This window comes from Schistocerca piceifrons, chromosome 9 (assembly GCF_021461385.2).
Source record: "Schistocerca piceifrons isolate TAMUIC-IGC-003096 chromosome 9, iqSchPice1.1, whole genome shotgun sequence".
In the NCBI taxonomy this organism is placed as follows: Eukaryota; Metazoa; Arthropoda; class Insecta; order Orthoptera; family Acrididae; genus Schistocerca; species Schistocerca piceifrons.
This window is the reverse complement of record NC_060146.1, coordinates 40,979,026-41,001,117: the sequence shown is the minus strand read 5'-3', so window position 1 is coordinate 41,001,117 and position 22,092 is coordinate 40,979,026. Positions and strand designations below refer to the sequence as shown.

Here is a 22,092-nt window from a genome sequence, read left to right as displayed (position 1 = left end):
GGATGTAAAAAGCCTTCATAGGAATATTCCTTTTGTTCTTTCCAGCCTGTAGGTTATATAGCAGGTGATTTTGCCACTTGGGGCGAAGATTTGGTGACTTCTTGTGCAGCTGTAGGAGAAGGAGATAGGGATGCTACTGTGGGTGATTTCACAACTGCAGTACTGAAATGGAGATCGCAAGTCTGTGCAGACATATCCTTTGTGGGGTGAGGCATAGCAAGAGCACTGCTGTAAGTGCCAGATGGTAAAATGCAGGGCTTTCAGCTAGCCAAAAACTTGAGAGCAACAGGGTAGGGTACTTTTTCCTTGAGCCAGATCTCCTGGATGGCTCACTCATCAAGAAACATGGGACACTCATGGGATGAGGCTGCATGGTCGCCATTACAAGTGATACAGCAGGGAGAAGGAGGCCCTTGGGGGCATCTCTACCACAAGTAACACATTTGACACTGTTTTCACAGGACACACGAGTGTGGTTGTAGTACTGATGCTTGTAGCAATGCATTTTGTTTGGAAAGTATGGTCAGACCATGATGACTTCTTAGCCTGCCTTAATATTCAATGGAAGCACTACTCAATCAAACGTGAGAAAAAGCACGCGTGTAGGCACTAAGTTTGCATCGATCTTTTTCATTACCCAATGGACCACAGTGGCGCCCTGACCAGAGGGATAATTTTGGATTTCTCCCTTGGTCAGACCATCAATCAGCTGAATGTAAATAACACCATGTGCCTCGACATGTACAGCAGAGCCACGGAGGAGCAAAGCTGTAAGCAGTTGTTGGGCTTAAAAATCACAATTGGTCTCCAGAAGCAAAATCCCACTACATAAGCAAGAGCAGAATTTCACAGGGCCTGCAATTGCATCTACATTCTTCTGAATAATAAATGGGCTAACTGTAAGAAATAGGACTGACTTTCTTTGGTACCTGACACCACAAAGAACTGAAGTGCAGCTGGTATAGTCTTTGAATCTTTCCCTCATTCCATTTACATTTAGCACACATAAACTGAGATGGGGATTGCCACCATCTCCAATGGCATGCTCCTTCCAACTGGGGGCTCACCCACTTTAAGTGATCTTTCACACCTCACGTCACACCTCCCGAACTCCTGACATAGGGACCAATTGGCAATTTGAAAGGTAACAGCTCAAGTTTATAGCCCTCCGTGGGCCTGGCCTGTACATGCAAACCTTACCTGTCAACCCAGAGCTGGGAATTATGCATTATCCACTCACTTGTTACATCTCAAACGCATGGGACAGCCTTCAGGAATGCACAAGGAGGAAGAAGAAACAAAGAGAACTCAAACACCAAAGCAGAGGAAGATGAGGAGATGGAGAATGAAGAAAGAAGGAAAAAACAGACAGGGGACTGTTCTGATGCCTGGCTACTGAAACTTCAGAACGCATTCCTGAAAGTTTCCAAGACATGTTCCCGAAGTTCGTTTTTGGAAACCCAGAATCTACTATGTAGGAATCAACATGGATTTCGGAAACAGCGATCTTGTGAGACCCAACTCACTTTATTTGTTCATGAGACCCAGAAAATATTAGATACAGGCTCCCAGGTAGATGCTATTTTTCTTGACTTCCGGAAGGCTTTTGATACAGTTCTGCACTGTTGCCTGATAAACAAAGTAAGAGCCTACGGAATATGAGACCAGCTGTGTGGCTGGATTGAAGAGTTTTTAGCAAACAGAACACAGCATGTTGTTATCAATGGAGAGACGTCTACAGACGTTAAAGTAACCTCTGGCGTGCCACAGGGGAGTGTTATGGGATCATTGCTTTTCACAATATATATAAATGACCTAGTAGATAGTGTCAGAAGTTCCATGCGGCTTTTTGCGGATGATGGTGTAGTATACAGAGAAGTTGCAGCATTAGAAAATTGTAGCGAAATGCAGGAAGATCTGCAGCGGATAGGATCCTTTATTGTATGATTATATGATAGCGGAACAAACACTGGTAGCAGTTACTTCTGTAAAATATCTGCGAGTATGCGTGCGGAACGATTTGAAGTGGAATGATCATATAAAATTAATTGTTGGTAAGGCGGGTACCAGGTTGAGATTCATTGGGAGAGTCCTTAGAAAATGTAGTCCATCAACAAAGGAGGTGGCTTACAAAACACTCGTTCGACCTATACTTGACTATTGCTCATCAGTGTGGGGTCCGTACCAAATCGGGTTGACGGAGGAGATAGAGAAGATCCAAAGAAGAGCGGCGCGTTTCGTCACAGTGTTATTTGGTAAGCGTGATAGCGTTACGGAGATGTTGAACAAACTCAAGTGGCAGACTCTGCAAGAGAGGCGCTCTGCATCGCGGTGTAGCTTGCTCGCCAGGTTTTGAGAGGGTGTGTTTCTGGATGAGGTATCGAATATATTGCTTCCCCCTACCTATACCTCCCAAGGAGACCACGAATGTAAAATTAGAGAGACTAGAGCGCGCACGGAGGCTTTCAGACAGTCATTCTTCCCGCGAACCATACGCGACTGGAACAGGAAAGGGAGGTAATGACAGTGGCACGTAAAGTGCCCTCCGCCACACGCCGTTGGGCGGCTTGCGGAGTATAAAGGTAGATGTAAATGTAGATGTAGATGTAGATGAAGGGAGGGGAAAAAGAATAGCAGGAGGATACACATCCAGCACGGGAAGGGAAGAGATGCTGCAAAGGCTGGGGTCCCATGGTAGCCAAGTACTAACTCACCAAAGAGTTGGGCACCCCTGAGGGGTGGTTTCAAAGTGCAAACAATGTCAGTACAAGATCATCTTTGATAGAAGCATGCTTTCTGTGTTAATAAAATTGAATCAGAGATATTTCAAAGCCATTCATTAATTATTTTGCTGTAGATTTTGTAAGTAGTATTCAGAAGACTGATCCCCTTGTAATTAGTTGTGTTACTTTTGACTCCAGTTATAATAGTGAAATAACTTCTTCATAATTCCATTCCTTCGGAGTTTCACGTGTGTGTCCTCACATGCTATACAAGTGGAGCATTCTGAATTTTAGAAATGCTCCACCATGTATGTTATCAGTTCCGCATTAAATCCATCTAATCCAAGTGCTTTTCTATTTCTTGTTTCTCTTGAATGCTTGTTTTATTTTCATCAGATCTATTATATCTGTTCCTTTCTCTTTAGTTGACTCTTCTACATCTGGATTATATCTTAATTTCATGTAGTGATTTATCCAATCTTCTGAAGGAATGATATTTGTATTTGCAGTATCTCTGTGTTTTTTTTTTTTGTTTTTTTTTTATTTTATTTTTTATTTTATTTTATTTTTTTTTTTTAGCTGTCTGATCAGTTTACATGCTATTTCTTGTCAATTGTGTATGTCATGTTCAATTCTGATTATAAATGTAGCCCATGAAGGCCATCGTAATTGAGCTTGTCTTACTACTTTTTTGATCAATCAATGGAAATTCCATGTCACAATATCAACAATGTAGCCCCAAAGTACTGAGCATTAAAAGTGGGCATCATTCGAAACAGTGTGTCAACAGTTCGCTGTTTCAGATTACCACCCTCAGCACCATCAAAGTTATGACACAGGAATCGCCTGATGAAATGATGTGTTGTCTGTGTAAGTGGCAACCAATTTATTAATAAGAGTAATTGTACTTACATTTAAGTGCATTATGCGATACAAGATACAATTATAAATGTTTACTAAATGCCTTTAATGTCATTTTTCTTCTACTCATTGTGTTATATTACAACAATCTTCATTTAACTTCATATTCCTTGCTACAAATATGCACTGCACTTGAACATGACACACACTATAATGTGCAGCCATCAGTTCATGTTATTTCAGTGTCAAAATTTATATCATAAGCAGTTGATCAGTATGAGTAACTCACACCTGTGAGTTGTCAGCACTGGAAAATAAACAGTCCTCTTACACCTCAGCCGCTGCATTACTTACCCCTCTATCAGTGAGGTAACTAGCAACTTTACTGATCTCATGACTGAATTCAGTGATATCATTTAAATACATCTTAAAATATCGCTGTCTCTCTATGTATTTTTGTCTGTTACTGAGCAGAGAAACTAAATTCTTAAGAAGCTCCTACTGGTAGCTGCCATTTTTGGATTTGGTTGTTAGTTGCTAGAGCGATATTATTATAAAATGAGGCTGAGAACTGTGAGCCACACAAATACTTGAGTCAGGCCGCAGTCTGACGACCACTGGCATAAAAAGTTTGGCATCCTGAGCTTGTTTGATATTGTAACTGCTTTTTGAGTCATTACAGCCTCCGATGATACCTCCAGCATTGGAAAATGAGATGCCAGGCACAAAATGTGGCTTGGACAAAGGCCTAATGTTCATAAAACAAAAATCACCTTATTTATGCATTTCATTAGACACTATTCGTATTCCTGAATTTAGGTATTGGGCAACCATTCTGTCTGTAATTTTATAGTGTTCTCAAATGTTTCTTTTGACACAATCTTCAATACAAAGCCGATTTCAAATTTACCATACCTATTGAAGTCCATGACATATTTAACTACTACAGATAAATTACTTTTGAAGGGCACAAATTAATATTTTGAAACAACAGTTTGATTTCCATTGTGTAATAATCTTTACTCCACAATTTTCAGTGCAATTTTATTTTATTTCTGTGCTTAACTAGATTCACTTGCTTACCTTGGTGTCATCAGAAGTCATTCTTTTGGGCACTGAACATCAGTGATATGCAACAATTTAATAATGTTCTAGATTAGATTACTTGGTCATCTGTACAGGCAAAGATATATTGTGTCTGTTTCTTGTAATTTTCTTGCCGCAATAAATTTGCAGTGTACATTCATCTGGTGTTAGGCATAACAAATAACTCAGTTTCAAGAGGCAAAATGTATAGCACACATAACAGACATGCACTATCGAGCTTTCGGGACTAATAAATCCTTCATCAGAAGGGAGAGACAGGGATATGTCGGTAAAGATTAAAAAGAAAGAGTACACCACTCGCACCCCAGGGTGGGAGAGATCCACCTGTTGTGAGGGTGAGGGTTACAAAAACAAAATGAATAGCACAATTAAGGATTTTGATAGACAAAAGATTATCTTTATAAAATAATATATAACAGCAAGGTTGCAGCATGTTAACCTCAGATGGTGAGTCATCATCAGAAGTACAGATAATTTCAGGTGCACCCCACTCAAGTGTCTTTGGATGCTTCCTGTTCATATGTATATTAAATACATGGCAGGTATTAACAGTAGCATTGGACTTTTTGTAGAAGATATATTTATCTTTAGTGAATTAAAGCAAACACCCAATTATCTAGGTGTGGCTGATCTTTTCAGAGTCATGAGATTTTTGAAAAACAAAAAGAACAAAGCCTGAAATATCATTATGATCAGAACAAATATTTCTATTTAGGATAAACACTATTATGCCTAAGACTCATGTTTTGCCAGTGGAAGAGCCCACTGTCTGCCACCCCTGGAACAGAAAGGATTTTTCACTCTGCAGCAGAGTGTGTGCCGATATGGAACTTCTTGGCACAATAAAACTGCTTGCCAGACTCAAACTTGTACCTCTGCCTGTGCAAGTGTTCTACTAAGTGAGGCTCTAGTAAAGTTTGGAAAATAGGAGAGAGGTACTGCCAGAAGGATTGCATTTTTAACTGTACTTTTCTAGCCACTGATAGATCTAATCCTTTGCTTCTACAATGGATCATTGACATTGAATGTTAACATATTTCATACCTGTCAGGTTTTTGAAGACAGATGTCAACCATCCCACATGAGGCCCCTTCAAAGTTTAAAGTAATTGTGTCAAGTGAGGACTCTGGGAATATAATCCAACCCCACATATATTGCTCCTGTAGGGATCACAAAGACGACATTACAACAACTAAAAGACACACAGGCATACAGGCATTTAAGCTATCATCGCACCCCCCCCCCCCCCCCAGCATACTCCCACTCCAATTCAACTGATATGGGAAGTAACCCCAGTATATGGTACAGCAGGAAATACCCTATCTATCATACATTTCACACAGTTTGCAGATCTAGCCGAGTATTATTTTTTAATCTCAAGAAATTTGTCATCAGTTTTCTGGCCTGCAAACAGTAACACAACACACATTGCAAAAAACATTCTGCCATTTAAATTTAAATGCATCACTAAAACATGAGTGTGTATTAACAAACTCAGACATAATAGAATTTCAAGTGATTACGCAATAAAACAATGTCTAAAACTGGGATGAAAATATATTTCAGTTACAACATGATATTTACAATAATGATAATCATAGTGATAGTAATAGTAATATTTCTCTCTAAACATAAGGTATATCCATCCACTAGGCAGATGCTTACAGAACGGGATTAAAGTATAAACTATTTACTCATTCCTCAACACTGGCAGAGCCAGAAATGTAAAGCATTTTATTCCATACAGCAATAATATATTTATGTACATATGGAAAATATTTCATCTTTACCCCTTATACTGCTTCACAAGTAAATATTTTATTTATTTAGTGCTAATTGTGCACCCCCACAGTTCATTAAAATGTATACAGCTGACATTCTCATTTCCACTTTTCGTACTTTATTAGGAAGGCACAGAACCATTTACTTTTCCTTGCATACAATGTTTGTCTGATTTTGCTGCCAGTTACACACACACACATGCATTCTCATCCTGCTTGCCTTTTAGTACCGATTAATGCTCAAGTGGTCCATTCATTGCTCCCACACAATAAACAGAAACATTTCAGCCAATACATCAGCAAATAACAATGTCTTACTGAATGTGTCAGTTTTTCCCATCACAAAGTTTCTGCATCTTATCAGGTATCACATTTTGCATCAGCAAAGTTCACAAGAAAGGTAAGAAGCATTGTGTATCAGATTTTTTTAACCAAAACTGGTGAATTAAAAACCTTGCATCTATATGACTGAAAAGCTATTGTGTTTACTAATCTGTGACTTCCATAATAAATTCAAACTGTGGAATTCTAGTAGATAAGAAAGTGTAAGAGTAGAGTGTGCTCTCTTTTTACACTGCTTGCGGAATCTATCAATAGGATAATTAATTCTATCCTTCATAGAACCACTTCTTTTGATATGTTAAAAAGAGAACTTGGGGACATACCTTTGCCCACAATCAACAGGATTTGTCACTATCAGGAACTATTTATGCAATCCTTAATCTATACCTTTTTAGTGAAGGTGAAAGATTCCAATAGACATGTTATTGTCTTTAATAATGTATTAAATGAGAAATAGATTCACTATAACAACAACTGCTCATAATTATGGCCAGTGATGCAGAGATTATATTAAATTTGGACTCTCACAGTGCCTCAGATCTGATATTCCGATTATAGCCTGGCACTGTCTAGTATTCTTAATAGTCAATGAGGTGGGAGAAGATATGTCATTCATCACAAAGTACAGTCAAAAGCTCCATGCCAAAGTATAACAAATTTCAGCTGCCATTTTCTTACATTGGACAGTGGCAGGAATAAGACAAAAAATTAAACCTTCTGGAGTATGTGCACAATTCATAATTAGCATAACTTATGTAGAAAACCATTCATATAGTGCTATGAATACTGAAGCAACTGTGACTTTGCATGTTTTATCTCTGCGATGAACTGTCTCAAAATACATATGTAAAAATGTTGAAGCGTATTGTCAAACACTTCCATGGGTTACTAAAAACATCAAGGGTGCACTTTAAATTTGATCATGTTTCACATTTGCATTGGCAAGTGGCTTGACTCAGTAAGACTGTGAAGCATTTCAGGCCGTTCTGTAAAAGTACAATATATCAAAAACTCTGTTCCCATATATTTATAACAGCAGGCATTATTTCCCCAAACTCACAGTTAATTCATACATACACAGTTCATTGTTGCCTTCTATTAGAAACATTACATATCAGCCTAATCACATCTGTCTCTATTACAGTTTACATAATATACACTTAACTCTGAGCATCGAAATTCGATGCCTATTAAAGCCTGAATTGTTCTCAGTTTTTGTACTTCAAGTGTTGCCTGTGATTGCATTTTAGTATTAAAGAATCACATCGAGTCATGGTCACAGACAAATTCATAGTTCTATCCATATTTAACAAGTTTAGAACCTGTAATATCTACTCTATCATAGGCCTGAAGTACAATGCAGGACAGTAAAATATCCTCAGTCAGTTCGATGACACACTTCAGTCAATAAATTCCAAAAAGCTTAAACTATTGTCTGTCTGGACTGGATTTGCTCCCCTGAGTTGGTGGCAAGTTGGCAGCCTGTTTACGTTGGTCATTCAACTATCTTCTTGCCAGGCTGCACTCTAGGATAGAGCTGGAAAAAAAAAAAAAAAAAAAGACATGTAATTTAGCAGTCGCTCTTGGGAAACAGATGCACAAATTAGGCATCACACTTGTTAAAGAAAAAACACTGAAGCCCAAAAAAAGAAAGGGCTATGAGAATTTAATGTCTAATCCATTATTTTGTCATAAAGGATAGTGAGGCATAGCACCTTGCATCATGCCTATTCAAATGGAATATTACAGCAGTGATTGGACATGCAGTGTGAGTCACATGCAAGACAGGTGTCATCAGATGACTCAAGTATATGTAATTTCTAAGCCATATGATAGAAGCCACTAGATGGACAGTTTTGTTTATTTGATTTTCTAATTGTTTATTAATTACAGCTATTATTCTGTAATGACAGTGAATGAAGATGTGGATGTGAAATAAGGTTTTATACAAAGTTTTTATACTGTACATTGAAGTAACAGGGAATGTGAAGAGTGTTCAAGAATGACTTGTGTTAATCATTCATACCGGGGAATTTGTTGTGAACTATTTCATCAGTTTACGGTGCTGGGGAAATCATAGTCTGGATTCAGATGCCAGAGACTGTGGTTATGTGTGTAAGTTGTGTTTGCATAAAGTGTGTACGTTATGTGAGTGTGCATGTGCACGAGTGTTGTCTATTTTCAACAAAGGCCCTGTTGGCCAAAAGCTCACTTTCTGAGTGTCTTTTTGTTGTGGCTATCTGCAACTCAGCATCTCCGCTATATGGTGAGTAGGAACTATCCCCATAACATTGTTACATTCCATCCTGCATTTTCCATTATTGAGCAGTCAACTCATACAAATAACTTGGCGTAATACTTTATGGCTATATGAAACAGTATTATCACAAAGATTCAGTTTTAGATAAAACAGGCAGCAGATTCATTTATTGATAGAACAGTACAGAAATAGAATCAGTCTAAAAATGAGATCACTTACAAATCACTTTTGCTATCTGACCTACAACAATGCACAAGTGCTCAAAATAATACTAACTGGAGATATTGAACGCATACAAAGAAGAGCAGCCTGAATGGTCACACATTTGTTTCACCAATGATGGAGTGTCACAGAGATGCTGAAGAAATTGAACTGGCAGCCTACTTCCAAAAGTTCAAGAGTTAGCTTTAAATAATGTGTCTAGGTATATCAAACAACAGAAAATCCTTGATGGATTAATGTCAATATTGTGGAAAGGATAGAGTGCTACTCACAGAAACGCACAATAAAAAGACTGTAAACAAGTAAGATTTTGGTCTAAATGCCTACTTCCAAAATAAACAACGAACACACATGCACTTTCTCACAAACTCAACTTGCACGCACATGACTACTCTGGCTGTCGAGGCCAGACAGAGAACAGCTGTGCATGATTGTAGAAGCAACCTGGGTAGTTGGGGGGTGGGGGCTAAGGAGGAAACTGGGGTGGAGTGGGGAGGTTCAAATGGCTCTGAGCACTATGGGACTTAACATCTATGGTCATCAGTCCACTAGAACTTAGAAATACTTAAACCTAACTAACCTAAGGACATCACACAACAAGGCAGAGTGGGGAGGGTGCAGGTAGAGTAATGATGGATGACAGTAAAGTTATGCTGAGCAGGTCAATGTGACAAACCCAGCTGTCACCCACAACATAGGCCCATACAAATTAATAGATCATATTATCTTTCCACTTCACCTTAAGATCTTGCATTCAATACTAAGTTGTCCTACGCAGCAACATGTGCCACTACCCAAGTGCCAAATTGATGGATTGAAATCCAAGAGTAACACAGAGTCCACACTTAGATGCAGCATGGGCAAACATTCCTGAATAACCAGTCAGGTGGCATGAAACAGATGTCAAGTGACTGCCATAGAAGTCTGCCTGCAGAGCATACAAATAGATGTTTCTACATGTCTGTCCAGCATTTTTCATACCTTAATTGCTTCTGTAACACCATTTGCATTTTTTTGCTTTGTATAATGTTTCAACAGTCCTACTCCATTATGATCCTATAGCTATATTGACTTCTTTCACAGTGTAGGATTCAGATAAATACCTAATATTTAATTCCTGTAATACTAAGGTCAACATACCACATATCAGGTTATTTATATTATGTTGTTTTTCAGAGAATGGACACCTTGGCATTACTATACTTCTGTTACTGTAATCTTTGATAAAGACCAAAGAACAGGCAGTCACACTTCATATTTGTTTCAAAATCTCTCTTTGAAGATCACGTAATATAACATGTTAGTTATTAGGTGTAAATTTCTCACCAGGTATACATTACTGTAACTGTGCTAAAGAACAACCCACTTAGAAGGATTATGTTAAGACAGACTCTTATGACAATTACATATGTTCTATATTTGGCTGTATTATATTTGGCAACAATGTGTTTTTGATCCACAGATGTGTACCGTGTAAGTACTGCGGCTTTAAAAAACTTTTTTAATCCCCCTGGTCTCTACACTGCCTGTAGCTACTTTATACTTGCCTCTATTTTGTACCTTACAGTTTTGTCCTCTTAAGATGGTTGTTGTAACTGAAACCAGTAGGGAATAAATATAAAATTCTACAGCTAATGGTGGAAATATGCTTCTTTCAAAATATTATGTACTGTTTCAATTATGAATAGATTTTATAGTATCACTGTACTATGTTAGCTGAGTGATGAATATTCAGTTCTAAACATGGATAATTACCGAAGAAAGATTTGCACATGTACACTGTTACTAGAAAAAGACTGTTCACTGTAAGGTGACAGAAAAAAAGAGAACCTTTGCCCAAAGAATAACAATAACACATGGCCTATTAAAACATTGCCAGCAAAACCTCATTTATTTTAGAGCAAAATGTCTTTTTTTATCATTTTGAGCTCTGGCGAATCTGGTTTGCGATTATGGAAACCTTCTAATACTGTTTTGTAATTGTGCCATTCTGAAGACTTTGTATAATCCTGAAAGGAAAGTACTGTGGAGCAACATAGTATTATTCTGTGCAGAGGACTACTTCCTGATGTGAAATACTTGGCCATAAAATATTTTAATGCAGACAAGTAAAATACCATGATGTGTACCACATCTGGCATCCAAGCAGAGAGATTATTTCAGAACACAATCTCATACTAGCACAAGTTATGTATGTTTTAGCTGAATGACCATCATGTTGCACATATCTGTTCATACTCATACTCACCCCGAGCAAGTTGCGAGGCACATATCCCTCCTTGTCATCGAGCCGCGACCACCACCACTCGCGTTCGTTTTCATCTCCCTTCCGCAGGACCACCAAGCGGTCACCCTCTCGAAAGCTTAGTTCATCCGGGTTGTGTGCTTCATAGTCATAGACTGCCCACACGACACCACCGTTGAGAATTCCAAGCTTTTCTTGGACACCTTAGAACAAGTAAAATTAATTGTTTTCAACAACAGGTTCAGAGTATGAGATGCAGTGATAATGAGCATGATCCACAGCACTCAAGTACAAACATGATTTAACAAAATGGAAACCCCAACAGTTTGTGTGTAAATTTGTCAATTTTCCCAGCTGTGTTCCCAGGTCCCACCACATTCACAATCTCAGAAATAACATATTTGGAAGAAATAGCCAAATATTTGTGACAACAAAGGTATCAGTTTCACAGCTGTCCTGTTTTGATGATGATGATGATGATGATGATTATGTATAAAAACTAATGTACACAATTCTTCTTTGTTTATTTTATTTTTCCATGTATTATTCAAAATGTAGACAATGAATATAGCAAAACTTCATTTACATGTTTTTTCACTTATACATTTTTCTCACTTATGCCTTTTTTTCTGTGTGTGCTGGCAGAATATCCACAGTGTGCACAAGTTATGATGCAGTGTTTCAGAGTGGGTTGCTGGGAAGTGGATTGGTAAGGCCGATAGTAGACTATAATAAAATTTGACAGTGTAATAAGGAAATTTCTCAAAGGAGCATTGGTCAAATTTTTTTGATCAAAGCTAGCGCCTTGCCTTAGATTTGATCAAGCGTTTGTCTCATGTTTACTGCATGGAGAAATCAACTGCTTGGAGCACTAGCATTGGTGCAGCTGTCTGACACACAATGTTCATCAATATGACTCCCAAATTACATGGTGCATCACATATATGACAAAATTGATAGAAATATTCAGGGCAGATAAAACACTGTGTGGCTTATGACACCCTGAGTGTGAAAAGAGAATAAAAAGCAAGAGCTATAAAAAAAATTGTGGATACTATTAGCCGTGAAGTATGGCCAGGATATACCCCCGAGAATATAAAGGAGAAAATCTACAACTTCTGTCGAAATAAAAAATTTTTCATGACTGCAGTACACATTAAATGTATTTTCCTTCACAAATTCCTCCTTCAGTGCATTATAAATAGCTTCAAACATTTCTGGTATTATTTTTGTCAATGTGCACTGCAGCATTAGAGTGCTATACCGGTACTGTAAACTAGAGTAGCTAGAAATTTCAGTATTATGGTAAGTCTGTCTTTTGCAGACATAGCATTTCTGAGAGAGTTCAGCTTCATAATATGAGGAGCCACTTGAGCACAAATCGAAATGTACTCTCATCCATCGCCAAAGGGATTTTGATGTGACTTTACGTCCTCAACTTGCAGCCCCATAGCAAATTTTATTGTATATTTTTCGCATCTTGCCATTAAGTCCACGGCTTCACCCAAGTATGTTTCCTTTTCTTCCACATCTCATGCAAATGCAATGACAATGCAATTCCAGTGCACACAACTGCAGACCAGGTATAATTTTGCTTCCATTATTGGGGGTGTAGTATGTTTATGTTGACAATGACCATTCATTGTTGGGAATTCATTTCACCACAAAATAAATGATTAAATCTGTTCTTGCTCTATGGTTGACAGATTCTGGTCTGCTCAGTAAATTAGTTATACTCATAAAATGAACATTTCATAATGAAACATTTGCGTTATATGAAGATGGTGTTGCCAACATCAGTACACTACACCACCAAGCTACAGATAATAGTATTAAGTCATCGTCAGCAGTTACGAAGGAACTTTGACGAAATATTTGACGAGAGTGTAATACCCCCTTTTGCACCACGTCAAAGGTCATTGTCGAAGAAAATTTGATAGTATAATACCAGCCTAAGCTCCATTTATTAACACGGCACAGCAGTTGCCAACTAGAAAATCACTTCGTTGCGAAATCCAAATCCAACTAAAACTTAATTTTTAATGTGACAGATTTGAGATTGTTTTATAGATTGACGGACAAGCAACAATAGTATAAACTGTAATAACAGAGTTGTCACAAATACCAGATGTTATACAGATACTGCACAGTATTGGAAAGTACAGTATAATGCATGAAGCTTACTATTACGGCACTGGTGATGGCCACAGGGAAGATTGGTGGTAGGTGTAGCACTCATTTGTTTTCCCAAAATTGCATGACTTCTGATGAACTAGGGCACAACTGGACAAGAATTGTTGCATGTCACTCGGGAATCCCGAAACATATCACACCTCACACTGTAGAGTCGTGCTGTATTACTGTAGGTCTAATTATTTTGAAAACTGGTAACATGAGGGGCAAAAAAAAAAAGAAAAGCATTACTATCGCTGAAAAGCTACGAATTTTGAGAGTTGTTAATGAAAACAGGAATTAGGAATTAGGAATTTCTGCATGTACTTTAAATTCTGTAGCAGCAAAGGCAAAGGAAACTGAAGATAGTGCAAGTGTATTCAGAATTTCTACTAGTAAGTGGACACGCATTCAGGGTGAGAAATATGAAGACATGAGAGATTGTTGTAGTGGTTCAACATAGAGCAGAAGGCATTCTTATTAGCAGCCCAATGCTTTGTGGAAAAGCAAATGAATTTGCAATTCGACTCAGTGTAGAGAATTTCAGTGCTTCATCAGGTTGACTGCACAAATTTAAGGTAAAAAATTACATCAGCTGTCAGAACGTATGTGGCAAAAGCAAAAGTGCGAGATTGGAAGGAAACCTGTTTGAAAGAACTGACATCCCAATATGCTCCTAAAAATATTCTCAATGTGGATGAGATCGGCTTGTTTTACAATGTAATGCCTGACGTCACTATGGCATTCAAAGGCGAGAAATGCCATGGAGGAAAACAAAGTAAACAATGTGCAACAGTGCTGTTATGTGCTAAAAGTGATGGGAGTGAGAAGCTCCCCCACTTACGATCAGGAAATTTGCCAAGCCCCATTGTTTTAAGAACACTGTCACGTTTCCCACACAATACACTAGTAACAAGAAATCGTGGATTATGCCAAAAGCTGTCTTTGAAGTGTCATGTGAAAATGGGTGCAGCAGGCCAAAAGATTTTATTGTTCGTAAACAGGTGTGCAGCATATCCTCCCCTTGAGGAATGTGACCATGGAATTATTTCCAGCGAATTTCATGAGTGAGCTCCAGCCACTTGACCTCAGAGTGATACATAATTTCAGGTTGCATTATAGCAAAATGCTCTTGCAGCATGCCACCAGATTTGTAAACATAAAAAAAAGGAAGAAACGAAAATAACCATTTTACAGGTAAGATTTTCACTTGTCATTTATTTCATGTTGTGCTACTGGAGCCATAGAACACTTTAAGAAATAATTAATGAATTTGTTTCTTTTGATAGGCAATGCACTACAGTGCAGCTTCATGGCATAGTGTTTCAGTCGATACCATTCGGAACTGTTTCTGCAAAGCCGAATTTGGAAATGAAGTCCATGATGACGGTGGAAATGACCATACTGATGAAATTTGAACTAATGATGAAGAATGGAATCAACTTTAAGAGCAGGCATCATTTGAGGATTACATGAACGATGATGAAAACCTCATGACTACAGAACCCATGAGTATCGCTGAGGTAGTTTAATGTGCATTGCGGGACCTGGACAAGGAGGAAACTGACAATGAGGATGATACAGAAGAGTCTCAGCATTCCTCCGTGACATTTAATGATGGAGTAAATTCGTTACAAATAATTGAACAATTTGTGACACACCACAATGTTTCTCACGAAATAGGGACAGAGTTATCCCATTTTGAGTGTACAGTGTACACTATTGCCACGTCAAAGAAAAAACCAAGCTGAAATTACAGATTTTTTTTACGAAATGACGTTTACATTTTTCTTTATATCTTTGTTAAGTATGGTACCTAGTAAGCCTATATAACATTTTGTAGAATGTAAGTTTTTATTTACTGGATTTTTCATTTGTGTCTACCAAATAATTTGATAGCATGGTGTTATATTTCATATAAACTGTTTTCGCATTTATACGCTTTTTTCCTGTAGTCCATTGTAAAACGTATAATTTAAGTTACACTGTAAATGGAGTAAGTTTAGAATAGGTGTAGTATTAACTTTTTAGGCAGATGCCTGATGTCAATAAAAGTTTGTAATTTTACTTAGCCAGAATACGTTGAAAAATAATTTTTCTCAAGGAGCCTCTTAAAAGAGGGCGTAGTGTCATACTCAGGTAAATATGGTAGATGCTAAAAGTATCATGGCACCTACAGTCATTCAGACTGCCAAGCTGCTCTCAAATCTCTATAAGCCCCTGCAATGAGACCATCGAGCATCGCAGAATGCAAGGAATGAGAGACTAGAAGAAACCAACTGGGTACACCTTCTGTGGGTCCCTGGTTACTCAGGTATTACTGGTAACAAACAGGTTGACAAGCTAGCTACGACAGGGGCTATGACCCCCTTTGTTGGACTGGAACCTGTCCTATCACTAAGGTAGTAATAAAATCTAAACTACATGGCTGCATCATCAGAGGGCAGCATATAGAACTTTGGATTAGGAGCCAAAAAACAGAAAATTGGCTAGCTAATGATGACGAAAATGTTTAAACAGAAGTTCAGGACCAGGCTTGAACAGGAGGCAGATAAACTCTCCGTAAGTTTAATGACAGCCATAGGAACTTCAGGGAGTATTTTTATATCATGGTAATAGAAAAAGGAGCTCCCAAGGGTTGACTGTGTGGTGAGGGGGATGAAACCACATCACAGAAAAGACAAAATATCTGGATCAATAATTCCAGAAGAGGTTGTGAATAACAAACATATCATAATGGGAATTCTTCTACTACCCACGGGTATTGGGTGGCATTAATATTCAGGAGGGAGATGTATCACACAAACTTTGTTTTGTTGTGGACAACAGAAGATTAAGTCCTCTGTTTTGTCTCCCTGATCAAATCAAATCAAAACCAGTAATTGTTTGTTTTTTATCCCTCCACAAGCAATTGTTTCAAAAATTGTTGCTCCTATCAATTGCAAAGTGGGTGCTGTAGTTTGATTTTTATGTGCACCAGGACCTACAGCTGCTCAGATTCACCACGAGTTGCGCACGGTTTGTTGGCCTACAGTCAGGAGTGAAGAGAAAGTTAGGTGACAGTGTCATGACTTTTGAAATAGGCATATAAATGTGCAAGATGGGTATACAGGCCCAGTGACCAGACTGATAAAACTGTGCAAAAAGTGGACCAAAGTCTGCAATCTGAGCAATGATCAATTGCCACAATTATGAATTTCCTTATGTAGGATGCACCATTACATGAACGATTGTCACAGAAAAACTTATCACAAATGTAGTGCAAGATGGGTAGCAAAAATGCTTTACCAATCAACAAAAAGAGCAAATAATAAAAAATCAATGAAGCAAACACTAACAAGATACAAACAATTTGTTTTCGAACTGTTACCCCTCCTTGCACTATAAACAATGACTTTAAGGTAACGAAGAACTTGAGAGGGGCTTATTGGGTTACTATAGGATTCCTTGCTGCATGTAAAGTTTGCATTTTTTGTTAGCTTGAATTCATGAGAAATTCTTTCATTACTCACTATAAAGATATTCGGAGCATCCATCAAAGCCTTCCTCATCTTCCTCGCACTTCTCTGCTGCTGTCTCGTGGTCCGAAAGCGTTGTTGCGAAGATACACGCTCCGTGCTCCACGAGAAATTTCACCATGGCCAGGTTATTGCACGATGCAGCACAATGCAGAGGCGTCCTGCAAAAGGCACACAAAAATTTCTGAAACAATCTGGTTCATTTGAAAGTGATATTTTATGGAAATTTATGAAAGTATCGTGACAAAACAATATTAAAAACCTCCGAAGTTTTTTGCTGTAACGTACTGTCTTTGCTCTTTTCTTTTAAATTATATAAAACATGAAAGCTGAAGTAAGCAGTCACATTCATTTTCCATATCAAAAGTAATCTATTCGTGTTAATTACAGAGAGAAGTGACTACTGTGATTCAGAGTGACAAATTTCTTGTGTGGTAGGTTGATCTCTGCTAAATCCCTGGGTCAAAGACTACACAAAATGTATTGTCATTAATATCATTAACATGGCCATGCATATTGCTGTGTCTTATACTGTTTGACAGAATGAAGACATGGGAAATTATTGCAAGCTTAGATGAGCACTGTACAAATACGTTGAGAATGTCATTTGAAAATAAGGTATCTGGAATCAGCATAAAATCATTTTTCCAGTGCCATAAACTAAATTACAAAAACTATAAAATCAACAAATGTATTCCTTAAGCATGACAGTTTTCCTCACTCGCAGAAATGAGAACCAAAACAATTAGCAAGAATTCATTTCACGTGTAGACATAAGAGGTGCTCTTTTCTTCATTACGAAACAGGGAAAAACAAAAATTGAAAATGTGAGGCAAGTAGATACTGCAGAGAACAAAAAGTCTCTAGAAATCTTGGATCCAATAAAGGTATTAGAAATTACTATGGTTTAGCCACTAAGGTTTAAAAACCAGAGTAATAAAAGGCAGCAGAGGACTCTTACAAGTGAGGAAGATGGTGAGAAGAGAGAAATGTGTTGGCAGACTGAGAAATAGCCAAGAACAAAGTGCAGCAAACCAAGAATCAATACTGGAAACTGCACTTCAGTGCCAGACTGACAGCTTCCACAACAAAACATCGCATATGCACCTTTTAGACTGAGTTTTGATGCACAGAAACAGTCTATTACAATTGTTGCCATCAAAGACAGAATCCAGATTGAGCAGAAGGCCCAAGCTGCAGGCTTTGTATAGATGTTGAGGAAACAACTGACCACATTCAAGCTTCACAACTGATCAAGCAGAGACATACTGATGTGACACATATAATCCACAGTAACTTATGCCAAAATTACCATGTGCTGGTGGCAAAGAACTGGTGGGATTGCAGGCCAGAAACAAGTTCTCAAAAACAAGCATACCAAAGGGACTTCCAACTGCAGACTGATCAAACGTTGGAACACAATACACCAAACCTCTCAGTTGTGGAGGAGAAGAAAGTGTCTATCATTGACGTTGGTATCCCAGGTGATAGCAGAATCAATGAGAAACAGAAACTTACAGATATGATGACTTTAAAATCTAAGTTTAAGTCAGTGAAAGTGTGAAATTGGTCCAAGTGGTTCTCAGCACACTGGAAACAGTGCAAAAGGAACTTAATGGACACTTGAAAACCATTGTTATTGACGAAATAGCCATCTGTCAACTATTGGGATATGCACAAATTATCTGCCATTATATCACACAGGCCTAGACATTTTTGAAGTGTCCAATTAGAGGTAGAACACAAAATCAGCACAGTGACCTCATTTGTTGTGTTTACTGTCAAAGTAGTAATAGCAATAATAATAATAAGAAGAAGAAGAAGCAGCATCTTTCAGGAATCTTGTGGCAAAACAGAAATCTATATCTTTACTACTATATAGAGAGACAAGTCACTCTTTAACATTGTTACAAAAATCTTACTTCAAACTTTTAAACAATGGAAAAACCAGGCTGGAAAGTAACAACATTATGAAAAGGAAAGTTGCTACTCACCATATAGCAGACGCTGAGTCGCAGATAGGCACAACATAAAGACTGTCACAAATATAAGCTGTCGGGTGGGCAACAAGGTCTTTGTCAAAAATAGATCACACACACACACACACACACACACACACACACACCTGCAGTCTCTGGCAGCTGAAGACACACTGCAAGTAGTAGGAGCAGCATCTCTTGTGAGGGATTTAGGACTCTGGGTGTTTAAAGAGGATTCCTCTAGACAGACCAGGAATAGGTTGGCATAGGAGGGTGCCATATAGGTGCCCATACCCGTTCCATTCTAAGAAGTCCATTCCATATAGCCTAACCATCTGCGGCCATCGAATCTGCAGCAATGAGTGGTCCCTCTCGAAATATACCTATGGTCTCACTGAACCCTTCATAGACCGTAATTATTCTCCAAACCTTGTACAAAAACAAATCTCCCACGTCTTATCTTTCCAGCCTCCCAATACCTCCAGGAGTCTCACCAACCAGCCGCAGAGGAGCATTCTCCTCGTAACTCAGTACCACCATATACTGAAGCAACGGAATTACATTCTCCACCAGGGTTTTGACTATTTCTCATTGTGCCCTAAAATGAGAAATGTCCTGCCCACTATCCTTCCCACTCCTCCCACAGTGGTATTGTCCCATCCACTGAACCTACACAATATACTCATCCATCACTACACAACCCCTGCCTCCAACCCCTTAACTCATGGCTCATATCCCTGTAATATGACCTTGATGCAAAAAGTGTCCCATACACCTTCCCACCACCACCGACTCCAGTCCAGTCACAAACACCACCTATGCCATCAAAGGTAGGGCTCCTTTGAAATCAGTCATGTGATCTAAAACTAAGCTGCAACCACTATGCTGCATTCTACGGGGCATGACAACCAACAAGCTATTTGTCTGCACGAATGACCACCGACAAACTGTGGCCAAGAAACAACTGACCACACTGCCAAACATGACAACCTTCATTTCAGTGACTGCTTCATAGCCTGTGCCACATGGATCCTTCCCACAAACACCAGATTTTCTGAAGTGTGCAGTACAGCCTTTGTTTCCATAAGCCTACTGGCCTCAACTTTCATTAGTCATTGTCCTCGCCCATGCAGCTCCTTCCCTATTCCAAGACTACATAACCTTCATTCCGCAAATGCATGTTACTTCTCTCCTTTTCCACTACCCCCCCCCCCCTTTTCCTCTGCCCTCTGTCTAACCTCCTCCACTTCATCCCTGCGCACTCCCCAGCAGCACTTCACCATCCCCCCATCTCCAGCCTACCATACCATCCTTCCCCTTCCCCCTCCCCCTCCCCTTTCCCATCCCCACCCCAGCTACCACTCCCATCATGCACTGCTGCTGCTGCTGCTGCTGCTGCTGCTTGCAGTGTGGCTTCAGCTGCCAGAGACTGCAGTCATGTGTGTGTGCGCGTGTGTGTGTGTGTGTGTGTGTGTGTGTGTGTGTGTGTGTGTGTGTGTGTGTGTTTTACAAAGGCTTCGTTGGCTGAAAGCTTATTTTTGACAGTCTTTTTGTTGTGTCTATCTGTGAATCAGCATCTCCGCTATATGGTGAGCAGCAACTTTTCTTTTCATAATACTGTTACCTTAAATTTTTTACATGATATTGTAATAAATATTCAAAGAGACATAGATTACATTGCTTTATAAACAACACTGTACAGGTTTTCTGTTAAAACTGACTGCAAGAAAGAAAATGCAGTGCTGTACTATACTGTAAAAATGGGCAGTTTCATTTTCTTTCTCGCAGTTTGTTTTAGATATTATAGTAGAGCAGTTTAGCTATTGGACAAATTGCTTCTCCCATGTATACCTTCTCCTTACATGTAATTTTGAACAAATATTGTCCACACACCTGTGTGCTGTTTTCTTTTCTTCCTCACATTCAGCTTTACACAAAACTGGATAGTTGTATTTATGGTTGATCAGCTTATGATTAGCATACTACTACAAAATCTGAATTAGCCAAAACTTTGTAATCCTACTCATTTGCAGACTAAAACTATGTGAGATACTGTCATTGAAGATCCTACCATCACAGATACTCCAATAGTAGAGGTCTCTCACACCACATATACCAATGATGCCACGTGATTTATCATTTCCTTTTGAGCAACTTCAAATTCTCTGTCAGTGTTTCATTGGCAACAACAAGGCTCAAGTTGGGAGAGAGGGGGGAAAAGGGGATGGGGATAGGTGGGAGGGGGGGGGGAGGTGAAGGAAGATGTGAACAGACAGTGGAGGAGGAAGAGGAGGAGGATATGGATAGTGAGAGAGGTGGAGAAGATGGGGAAGAGTGGGGGTAGGAGAAGGAGATTAGGACGTACACTATGTGATCAAAACTATCCGGACACCTGGCCGAAAATGACAATTTTATGGTGCCCTCCATTGGTAATGCTGGAATTCAGTATGGTGTTAGCCCACCCTTAGCCTTGATGATAGCTTCCACTCTCACAGGCATACGTTCAATCAAGTGCTGGAAGCTTTCTTGGGGAATGGCAGCCCATTCTTCATGGAGTGTCGCACTGAGGAGAGGTATCGACGTCAGTCGACGAGGCCTGACACAAAGTCAGCTTTCAAAACATCCCAAAGGTGTTCTATGGGATTCAGGTCAGGACTCTGTGCAGGTCAGTCCGTTACAGGGATGTTATTGTCGTGTAATCAGTCTGCCACAGGCCGTGCATTATGAACAGGTGCTCGATCATGTTGAAAGATGCAGTCCCCTTCACCGAATTGCTCTTCAACAGTGGGAAGCAAGAAGGTGCTTGAAACATCAATGTAGACCTCTGCTGTAATAGTGCCATGCAAAACAACAAGGGGTGCAAGCCTCCTCCATGAAAAACA

The 22,092-nt window shown here is 39.0% G+C and overlaps 1 protein-coding gene across 3 annotated transcripts in view; it reads right to left on the bottom strand.

The window, feature by feature from the left end:
- Positions 1-6,230: 6,230 nt before the first annotated feature.
- The window catches only part of LOC124716947 (apoptosis-stimulating of p53 protein 2-like), a 137,970-nt gene continuing 122,108 nt past the window's right edge, over positions 6,231-22,092 (bottom strand). For all 3 annotated transcript variants that reach the window (XM_047243535.1, XM_047243536.1, XM_047243537.1), the window contains 3 exons: positions 17,226-17,392; positions 11,545-11,744; positions 6,231-8,351 (listed from right to left, as the gene is read on the bottom strand). In XM_047243535.1, the coding sequence (XP_047099491.1) occupies positions 8,310-8,351; positions 11,545-11,744; positions 17,226-17,392 (409 nt within the window). In that variant the 3' untranslated portion in view covers positions 6,231-8,309. The remainder of the gene's footprint in view (positions 8,352-11,544; positions 11,745-17,225; positions 17,393-22,092) is intronic.